Here is an 11,277-nt window from a genome sequence, read left to right on the forward strand (position 1 = left end):
TTGCCCCACCCCCCTCCCCAGGTATTAATGCATACTCTGAGTTAATTAATAAGTAAAGAGTGATTTTATTAAATACAGAAAGTAGGATTTAAGTGGTTCCAAGTAGTAACAGACAGAACAAAGTGAATCACCAAGTAAAATAACATAGAACATTCAAGTCTATGTCTAAGAAACTGAATACAAATAAAACCTCACCAGGTCCAGTATGCTTCCTTTTACAGACTAGTCTCTTTCTAGTCTGGGTCCATCAATCATTCTTCCCCCCACCTCCCTTTGATCCAGTTTCTTTCAGGTATCCCTGGGGGTGGAGAGGGTATCTCTTGAGCCAGCTGAAGAAAAAATGGAAGGGTCTCCCAGGAGTTTAAATAGAATTTCTCTTGTGGGTGGATACCCCTCCCTCCCTCTTTGTAAAATCCCAACTCCAAGATGGAGTTTTGGAGTCGCCTGGGCCAGTCACATGTCCATGCATGACTCAGTTTTAGCAGCCAAGCCACATTCCTGGGAAGGCTCAGATGTGGATTGGCATCTTCAAGTTCATTGTTGGCGTAAGTGGTTTTTGATTGGGCACTTAATTTGCACTTTTCTCAAAAAGCTGACCAAATGCTCTACGAGGCTAGTTAAAATCAAGCCAATACACAACCAATATTCATAATTTTGAATACAAAAATACAAAACTTTGATACATGCATACAAATAGGATGATTACATTAAGTAGATCATAACCTTTACATAGATATGTTACATGACAATATGTAGCCTAAAAGATATTCCAGTAATGTCACATATACATTCATAAGCATATTCCATAAAGCCTTATGGGAGGCACCGTCACAACTGGTTCCTCAGATACAGCTCATGGGGACTCCTCCACCTGTTCCGGCATGAGATATGAACATACCAGGTAAACAAGGACATACACATTTTTACTAGAATGGAGTGTGACCCAAGCCCAGTTCCAAATGCCTGCTGCTAGCTCACTATGGGCCCCAATCAACCCCCTCGCCCAGATCCAGCTAACCCTAAACTTGTTGATATTGGAAGTTTGGATGCAGGGTGTGAGGTCTATCCAGTGCTAGAGCGGCTCTCAGTGCTCATGGAGCAGGTGGAAGATCAGGATCAGACCGAGGGGCAGCCCAGCAGGGCTCTGTTTGCCCAGGCAACTCTCTCCAGATCCTTCACTCTCTGAAAGCACGTCCTGATTCCCCCTCTTATGGCCGAGCTGCAGGAGGGGCCCAGAACTCCCTCATCAAAGGGTGCTGTGCTAATCATAGAAGTTTAGAGTTTGAAGAAATCTCAAGAGGTCATGTGGTCTGTCATAAATATAAAGGGAAGGGTAACAACCTTTATGTATGCAATAACATAAAATCCAGAGGTACAGAATCCCCTTACCTGTAAGGGGTTAATCAGTTCAATTAACCTACTTGGCACCTGACCAGAAGGACCAATGGGAAAAGAAGATACTTTCAAATCTGTGGGGTGGGGGGAGGTTTTGTTTGTGCTCTCTTTGTTTGTTCCCTCTCGGACAGAGAGAGGGACCAGGGCAGGAAAAAACATCTCCTAAAAACATACCTGAAATGAGCGTCTAAGATTACAAAAAGATCAACTAAGCAAGGAAATGTGTTAGATTATCTTTTTGTTTAGCTTGTGAATTTTCCCTATCCTAAGAGGTAATTTTATTCCTGTTTTGTAACTGGGAAGCAGAGTCAGAGAGGAATTCTCTGTGTTTTAAATCTTTTTATTTACCCTGTAAAGTTACCTTCCATCCTGATTTTGCAGGTGTGAGTCTTTTACTTTTTTTTTTTTAATAAAGTTCTTCTTTTAAGAACCTGATTGATTTTCAGTATCCTAAAAAACAGGGATTTGGTTTGTGCTCACTTTGTTAACCTATTGGTTGGTATATTATTCTCAAGCCTCCCCAGGAAAGGGGGAGAAGGGGATTGGGGCGGGGAGGATAGAGCTCCAAGTGGCCCTTTGTTGTTTGTTTAAATCACTTGGTGGTGGCAGCAATACTGTCCAAAGACAAGGAAAGGAATTTGTGCCTTGGGGAAGTTTTTAACCTAAGCTGGTGAAATATAAACTTACGGAATCTTTTATGTGGGTCCCCACATCTGTACCCCAGAGTTGAGAGTGGGGAGGGAAACCTGACATGGTTCAACCCCCTGCTCAAAAATAAGTTAAGTTAATGGAGATATCCCATCTCCTGGAACTGGAAGGGACCTTGAAAGGTCATCATGTCCAGCCCCCTGCCTTCACTAGCAGGACCAAGTACTGATTTTGCCCCAGATCCCTAAGTGGCCCCCTCAAGGATTGAACTCACAACCCTGGGTTTAGGAGGCCAACGCTCAAACCACTGAGCTATCCCTCCCCCAAAGCAGGACCAGTCCCAACTAAATCATCACAGCCAGTGCTTTGTCAAGCCAGGCCTTAAAAATCCCTAAAGATGGAGATTCCACCACCTCCCTAGGTAACTCATTCCAGTACATCACTATCCTGCTAGTGAAATATCCAACCTAGGCCTCCCCCACTGCAACTTGAGACCATTGCCCCTTGTTCTGCCCTCTGCCACCTCCATCCTCTTTGGAATCCCCCTTCGGGTGGTTGAAAGCTGCTATCAAATCCCTCCTCACTCTTCTCTTCTGCAGACTAAATAAACCCAGTTCCCTCAGCCTCTCCTCAGAAGTCATGTGCCCCACCTCCCTAATGATTTCTATTGACCTACGTTGTCCACCTCCTTTCTGTAGTGGGGGGCCAAAAACTGGACACAATACTCCAGATATCAGAGGGGTAGCTGTGTTAGTCTGAATCTGTAAAAAGCAACAGAGGGTCCTGTGGCACTTTGAGACTAACAGAAGTATTGAAGCATAAGCTTTCGTGGGTGAATGCCCACTTCATCAGATGCAAGTAATGGAAATTTCCAGAGGCAGGTATAAATCAGTATGGAGATAATGAGGTTAGTTCAATCAGGGAGGGTGAGGTGCTCTGCTAGCAGTTGAGGTGTGAACACCAAGGGAGGAGAAACTGCTTCTGTAGTTGGATAATCATTCACAGTCTTTGTTTAATCCTGATCTGATGGTGTCAAATTTGCAAATGAACTGGAACTCAGCAGTTTCTCTTTGTAGTCTGGTCCTGAAGTTTTTTTGCTGTAAGATGGCTACCTTTACATCTGCTATTGTGTGGCCAGGGAGGTTGAAGTGTTCTCCTACAGGTTTTTGTATATTGCCATTCCTGATGGCAGGGGTGGGCTGCCTACATGGCTTCTCCTAGGGTTCCTGCGTTGATCATGTCTCTGACAAGACACAGTCACAAGTACCTGGCTGAAGGTGTAAGGGAAGGGTGGGTGTCCGTGCCCCTTGAATGGCCCTGTACAAACCTGGTGCAGTCCCCATGGTTCACGAAGAACCCAGAGTGCTCAGGAAGGGCCAGGACTGTGACTGCAGAACAGCTTGGCAGTTTTTTTCATGGCCTGTGAATGTTTAACCAGAGACAGGACAGGTGTAAAGGGAAACAACATCCACATCCTTTCTCTTTATTGACTGCATTGACATAAATGTTAAGGTCACAGCAGCAACCAGTACAGCTCTTAATGGGGCAAAATCCCACAAGTCCCCTGGCTGTCCACAGACACAGTCACTTTGTAGATGTTGCTGCCTGCCTTGGCCTCCTTCCCCCAGTGCACTGTCCTCCCACATCAGTGACTCTCAGCTAGCCCCAGGCCTTAGAGCCCGTCTGAACCTCTCTCTACAAAGTGAATATAAGTAACTCATGTTGTCTCAGGTGTTAGGGTTTAGGTAGCCTGTGTTTGTCTCCCATGTCACTAGCACTGGAGCTGGGAGATAAACTAACCGTTCATTTGATGAATGCCCTCATTAGCCTCCCCCGAAGGTGTTTGCTTTTCACACTGTACACAATTGGGTTAATCAGGGGTGGGACCAGCATGGAGATGTAGCCCAGGAGAATCTGAAGTAAGGGAGAAGAGCCCTTCCCGAATCTGTGTGTCACAGACAGGCCGATCATTGGTGTGTAGAAGAGCAGGATGGCACAGAGGTGGGAGACGCAGGTGTTCAGGGCCCGGACACGCTGCGCATGAGATGCGATGCTTAGCACTGTTTCGAAGATCATCACATATGATAGCAGGATAAGCAGCGAGTCCAAACCCACCATGGAGACTATTATGAACAAGCCATAGATGCTGTTGATGGTGATGTCTGAACAAGCCATCTTCATGATGTCCTAGTGCAGGCAGTAGGAATGGGAGAGGACATTGGCTCGACAGTATCGGAACCGTTTTAGGAGAAAGGGAACCAGGAACACTGTGGATACTCCTCTTAGCACACACACCAGTCCCATCTTAGCTATTCTCTGCATGGTTAGGATAGAAGCATATCTCAGCGGCTCATAGATCGCAACAAAACGGTCAAAGGCCATCAACAGGAGCACAGAGAATTTAATGAATGAAAGCGAGTGGATGAAGAACAGCTGAGCAAAACAGGCACTGAGGCTGATTTTCCTAGAGTTAAACCAGAATACACCCAGTATCGTTGGCATGGTGGTTATTGATAAGCCAAGGTTTGTAATGGCCAACATGGAAAGGAAAATGTACATGGGCTCATGAAGGCTTGGATCTGTTTTTATAATGAACAGAATGACTGAATTTCCTACTATTGAAATAACATACATTAAACAAAAGGGGACAGAGATCCAGAGATGGACCTCATCCAGTCCAGGTATCCCGGTGACAAGGAACACTGCGGAGTTGAATTTGGTTTCATTGACAGCTGACATAATGTACTGGGGAGGTCCAAGAAGTTTTGAACTTCCCTTCCTGAAAGGAAAAAGAACAGGAGACGAGCTGATATTTAACGAGACATCTTTCTCCTCTCAGTGCAAGTCTAGAGATTCCCAGGAGCTCAGGGAAGATCAGCAAAAATATAGTCTTTGATTTACATTGATAGGAAGACAGGCACTGCCAGACTGGATCAATGGAAGGTGGAAGAAGCCCTGCAATAGGCAGCTCTGATTTAACCTGTTCCCAGGGAAAGTTTCCCCAGAAACCCACAATTTAGCCATATTTTGTGGTGCAAATCAAGAAGGTTTAGAGCCTTCCAAGACTTTAAAAAAAATCTCACTGGTACATCTTATAAACATCCAGTCCCTCTTTGAATCCTGCTAATCTCTTGGCCCCATTGATATCTACTTAAGCACTGTGTGATTTTACAATTGTGACTTTCACATAGACACACTTTCTAGCCCTCCACTTCTGCATGTGGCCCATTGTATCATGACATGTGTAGAAACACATGGCAAGTGCATGGTGAAAATGGACATTGTATTTATCTGTAATGAATTGAAACTATTTATAAACATGTTTCATAGACTCATTGTATATTTTCTCCACTCCTGAGAGTCCAAATTATACCACTGCCTCTTGGCAACATTTTTAGGACCAGGTTCTGAATTCCGTGGGGTCTCCTCTGAGATTCTGTGGGGTCTCCTTTTGCACAGCCCCTGGCAGGATCGGGCCCAGAGCACATGACACCTCTTGAAATGGAAGCCCTTGAAAAATCCTGACTCGGGGCATCGGGGTTTTAACACTCGGAGCTCGCTTTGCATGTCAGATTTTTGTGTAGCTTGAATAACCCAGCCTGAAGCATGGGCAGATGTTGGGGAGGGGTTCCCAAGCTATCTAGCGCTGCCTGCCCTCCAACCCCATCACTGAGACACCCCGACAGCCCAGCTGAGCTGAGTCCTCGGCCGCTGCACAGAATATCTGAAAATGGAAACAGTTTGCAGCCTTTCCCCTTCACATTGCATTTTAAAGATAGTGAAACCTGCCAACGTACCCAATTCCTGATGGAAGGGGAGCTGCTGATACCAGGGGTCTTCACCCAAAAGGACAAGGAATCATCAGACAGGTTGCACAGGCAGCATCTGTTCAGATAGGGGAGGCAACTGTGTTTATGAAGCATGTCTGCACATTCCCTTGGGGGCCACTTGGCCATCAGGGAACCTCAGCTGCTTGGCTTAGTGTGCACCAGCTTTAATTTCCATCATGGCCAATGGTAAAGTGCAAGAGGCCAAATCACAGGGGATGCACGGTGATCCTACCCACCTGGACTGCAGCGGAAGCCCTCCCACAGACTCTATTTTTGGAATCCGGGCTTGTCATCACTGCATGTGTGGTTCTGATTATTCACAGGGCTACCTCGTGGGCGGCTGACTAGTAACAATGATGCTGTCACAGCTGTGATCTTGCTGTAATAAAATAGAATGATAATAATATAGGACCAGATTTCTTCCTGGCAGCCCCCTTTCCTGCATTACAAACCGAAGTTGCAGGCCAGGAAGGGGAGATTCCACATGGCTCCCTACCTGGGAATTTCCCTCGCATCATTCAAGGAGGGGGGTTCCTTTCCCTTCTCCCTGAGGACTGAAAAGGGGGACCCAGGATCCAGGGATCCCCATAGTTAGACACAGATCTCAGTGATCCCCTGGTAGCTAGGACCACCCAACCACAATCTCTGGCCCTCCACTACTGTTCTAGGACCCTCTCCCAGCTCCCTGCTAGCACTGGTTCATCAGAAATTTTCTACCAGGGCCTTTCGCAGTACCCACTGCCCGCAGGATCTGCTGAAGGGGGTGTTGTACAGGGTGGAGGGGGCTGCACAGAGATGGGATAATTGGGATCCAGGCAGCTACAGATGGGCATCCTCATGGCAACTTAGCACTCAGAGAAAAAATATCTGCTGTCTATGAAAACTCATCCTCACCCCACAACAATGGATAAAAAGGGAGACATTTTAGTTTGGGTCAATACTTTTCATGGGGGAGAATAGCTCTTTTTTCAGCCCAGCTCTAGCTCCAACCATGGGCCTCTATCACTCATGTTACAGGACCACACCCCTAGGTGGCAGCACTAGCCTCCATCGGCCTCCCAAACAGAGCAGCCCCTGGATATCTGCTAGGGTGGGGCTATTCCAGATGTATAACAGAGGGAGCACCTGATGATGAGAGGTTTAGAGACATCTAGAGCATGGGGCTGTGTCCCTGACAATCTTTGCTAATAGCTATTTATGGACCTCCAGGAACTTACCTAATTCTTTTTGGATCAGTTATAGTTTTGGCCTTCACAACACCTCTTGGCAATGAGCTCCACGGACAGTGCATTGTGTGAAAAAGTGCTTTCTTTTATTTGTTTTACACCTACAGCCTATTAACTTAATGGGTGACCTCTGGCTCTTGTGAAGGGGTAAATAACACTTCCTTATTTACTTCCTCCACATCACTCATGATTTTGTGGACCTCTATCATATCTCTTTTTCCAGATGGACAGTCTCAGTCTTTTTAATCTCTCTTCTTCTGCTAGCTGTTCCATACCTTTACATATTTGTTGTTACTCCTCTCTGTCCTTTTGCTAATTCAAATGAAACTTGTTTGAGATGGGGCAACCAGAACTGCACACAGGATTCAAGATGTGGGAATACCGTGGATTTATATAGAGGCAATATATGTTCTGTCTCTTTATTTATGCCTTTCTTAATGGTTCCAAACATTCTGTTCATTTTTTTGACTGGTGCAGCACATTGAGCAGAAGTTGTCAGAGAACGATCCACAATGACTCCCAGATCTCTTTCTTGAGTGGTAACAGCTAAGGGGAGCCACCATTTTGTATGTTTAGTTGGGATGATGTTTTCAAGTGTGCATTACTTTGGCTGAGTCTCTTGCCAGGACTCTTGTGTATCAGGCCATCGTTCACACATAACGTTTAGAATGTATTTATCTTCTCACCACCTCTGTGAGGCAGGACAGGGCTATTATCCACTTCTACAGAAGCCATACTGGGTCAGACCAAAGGTCCATCTAGCTCATTATCCTGTCTTCGGACAGTGGCCAGTGTCAGGTGCCCCAGAGGAAATGAACAGAACAGGGAATCACCAGGTGATCCATTCCCTGTCACTCATGCCCAGCTTCTGCAAAACAAAGGCTTAGAACACCATCCTTGCCCATCCTGGCTAATAGCCATTTAGGGACCTATCCTCCATGAATTTATCTAGTTCTTTTTTGGACCCTGTTATAGACTTGGCCTTCACAACATCTTGTGGGTTCCAGGACTAGCTGCTCCAAGAAGCAGTCTTTTAAGGTGTCAAGAAACTTTATCTCTGCATCCCATCCTGAAGTGACATGTACCCAATCAATATGGGGACAGTTGAAATCCCCCATTATTATTATTGTTTTTTTTTTCCAATTTTAACAGCCTCTCTAATCTCCCTGAGCATTTCACAGTCACTATTACCATCCTGGGCAGGTGGTCGGTAATATATCCCTACCACTATATTCTTATTATTAGAGCATGGAATTTCCACCCATAGAGATTCTATGGTACAGTTTGGTTCATTTACGATTTTTCTTCATTTGATTGTATACTTTCTTCCACATATAGTGCCACTCCCTCACCAGCATGACCTATTCTGTTCTTTCAATATATTTTGTACCCTGGTATTAGTGTGCCCCATTAATTATCCTCATTCCACCAAGAGTCTGTGATGGCTAGTATATCAATATCCTCATTTAATACAAGGCACCCTAGTACACACATCTTATTATTTAGCTTTCTGCATTACATGATGTAATTGAATGGGACTTTTTTTTTATTTGATTGTTTCTCAACAGATCCTACCTGTATTTTATCATCTTCCATCATCTCCTCCTTACTAGGACATAGAGAATCTCCATTACTCTATCCTCCCTAATGGATGTCGCTGTCCAAACGACATGCTCCTCTACTCTTGTCACCTTTCCCCCAGCCCTTAGTTTAAAAACTGCTCTATAACCTTCTTAATGTTAAGCACCAGCAATCTAGTTCCATTTTGGCATAGGTGGAGCCCATCCTTTCTGTATAGGATCCCTAATTCACAAAGGTTTCCCCATTTCCTAATAACACACGCAGCACTGCTCTGCCTCGGTGACATTACAGTCAGATACGGGTGGACTCATCAGGTACGCAGTGCGCAGTCATCAATGAGGGAGGAGATGCCTAAATGACAGTGCCTGGGGCTCCTGCTTTGATCATGTCTCTGACACGACTCAGTCACATGCACCTGGCTGAAGGCAGAGGGAAAGGGGGGTGACTGTGTCACTTAAATAGATGCTGAGCACAGCTGTTGCAGCACTCACGGATCAGGCAGTACCCAGAGCGCTCAGGAAGGGCAAGGACTGGAATTGCAGAACAGTTCTCAGCTTTTTCCCTTGCTCATGGATGTTTAACCAGAGACAGAACAGTGCCTGGTCAGGCGTAATGGGAAACAACATCCACATCACTTCTCTTTATTGACTCTATCAAGAGGAATTCTGAGGTCGGAGCAGGCAAGGATACAGCTCTTTATAAGCAAACATCACATTGGTCCCCTGGCTCTCCAGGAACACAGACACATTGTAAAAGCTGCTACCTGCCTTGGTCTCCTTCCCTCAGTGTGCTAGCCTCCCTCACCAGCCCCTCTCCCATTCTTCCAGGCCTTATACCCGGTCGGAACCTCTCTTTACAGAGTGGAGTTCAGTAGATCATGTCATCTCGGATGTAAGGTCCTGAATAGAATGGATGGTTGTGGCCCGTCTTTTTCATCTCCCATGTCACTGGGGCTGGAGCCAGGCGATGAACTGACCCTTCACTTGAAGAACACCCTGATTATCCTCGCACGAAGGTGTTTGCTTTTCACGCTGTACACAATTGGGTTCATAAGTGGCGGGACCAACAGAGAGATGTAGCCCAGGAGAACCTTGAACAATGGAGGAGAGCCTGTCCCAAATCTGTGTATCACAGCCAAGCCAATCTCTGGTGTGTAGAAGAGCAAGACAGCACAGAGGTGGGAGACACATGTGTTCAGGGCCCTAAGGCAGTCTCCATGGGACGCAACTTTCACCACTGTTTTGAGGATCATCACATATGAGAGGAAGATGAACAGTGAATCCAATCCCACCATGGAGACTGTAAGGAAGAAGCCATAGATGTAGTTGACTGTGATGTCTGAACAAGCCAGCTTCATGACCTCTTGGTGCAGGCAGTAGCAATGGGAGAGGACATTGGCTCGACAATATCGGAACCGTTTAAGAAGAAAGGGGAGTGGGAATATTACAGCCATACCTCTTAGCACACACACCAGTCCCATCTTTCCAATTCTCGGCAGGGTTAAGATAGAAGCATATCTCAGTGGGTTACAGATAGCAACGAATCGATCAAAGGCCATCAACAGGAGTACCGATGATTCAATGAATGAAAGTGAGTGAATGAAGAACAACTGGGCAAAACAAGCATCCAGACTGATCTCCCTAGAGTTAAACGAGAATATACCCAGTGTTGTAGGCATGGTGGATATCGATAAGGCAAGGTCTGTGATGGCCAACATGGAAAGGAAAATGTACATGGGCTCATGGAGGCTTCGATCTGTTTTTATAATGAACAGAATGACTGAATTTCCTACTATTGAAATAATATACACTAAGCAGAAGGGGATAGAGATCCAGAGATAGACGTCTTCCTGCCCAGGTATCCCGGTGAGAAGGAACACTGCAGAGCTGAATTTGGTGTCATTGACAACTGACATAATGTACTGGACAGGTCCAAGGAGTTTTGAAATATCCTTACTGAAAGAGAGGGAAAAAATGAGACTAGATGATATTTAAAAAACATTTTCCTGAGCTCAGTGCATGTCTAGAGATTCCCGGGAGCTCAAGGAAGATAAGCTAAAGCATGGTCTTGGATTTACACCATTGATAGGAACATAGGCAGTGCCAGACTAGATCAGACTTGTAGTCCATCTTGCCTCGTATCCAATGCCCAGTACCAGATGGTTCAGAAGTAGGTGAAAGAAGCTCTGAAATCGGCAACTATGAGATAACCTGCTCCCAAGGAAAGTTGCTCCCCAAGATCCACTCATTAGACATATATTGTAGTATAAATTAGGAAGGTTTAGAGCCCTTCTAAGAGCTTTTCTGTTAAGTCTTCACTACTGTAAATGGATTTTATGCTTACCCATATAAACATCCGGTCCCTGTTTGAAACCTGCTAAGCTCTTGGCCCATTGATATCTTGTAATGGGGAATTCCACAGCCTACTTGAGCACTTTGCGATTTTACAATTGTTACCTTTCCACTGACAACCTTTCTGGCCCTCCACTTTGGACTGTGGCCCATTGTACCATGACATGTGCGTAAATACATGGCAAGTGCACAGAGAAAACAGTCATTGTATTTATCTGTCCTGCATTGAAGCTATTTGTTAATGTG

The 11,277-nt window shown here is 45.4% G+C and overlaps 1 protein-coding gene and 1 pseudogene across 1 annotated transcript; both read right to left on the bottom strand.

Annotated features, from left to right (window-relative positions):
• Nucleotides 1–3,846: 3,846 nt before the first annotated feature.
• Nucleotides 3,847–5,919, bottom strand: LOC128830218 (olfactory receptor 51G2-like; annotated as a pseudogene).
• Nucleotides 5,920–9,659: 3,740 nt separating this feature from the next.
• LOC128830217 (olfactory receptor 51G2-like) lies at nt 9,660–10,595 on the bottom strand. Its single transcript, XM_054016005.1, has one exon. The coding sequence runs from the start codon at nt 10,593–10,595 to the stop codon at nt 9,660–9,662; it is 936 nt and encodes a 311-aa protein (XP_053871980.1).
• Nucleotides 10,596–11,277: the final 682 nt, after the last annotated feature.

This window comes from Malaclemys terrapin, chromosome 1 (assembly GCF_027887155.1).
Source record: "Malaclemys terrapin pileata isolate rMalTer1 chromosome 1, rMalTer1.hap1, whole genome shotgun sequence".
Lineage (NCBI taxonomy): Eukaryota > Metazoa > Chordata > Testudines > Emydidae > Malaclemys > Malaclemys terrapin.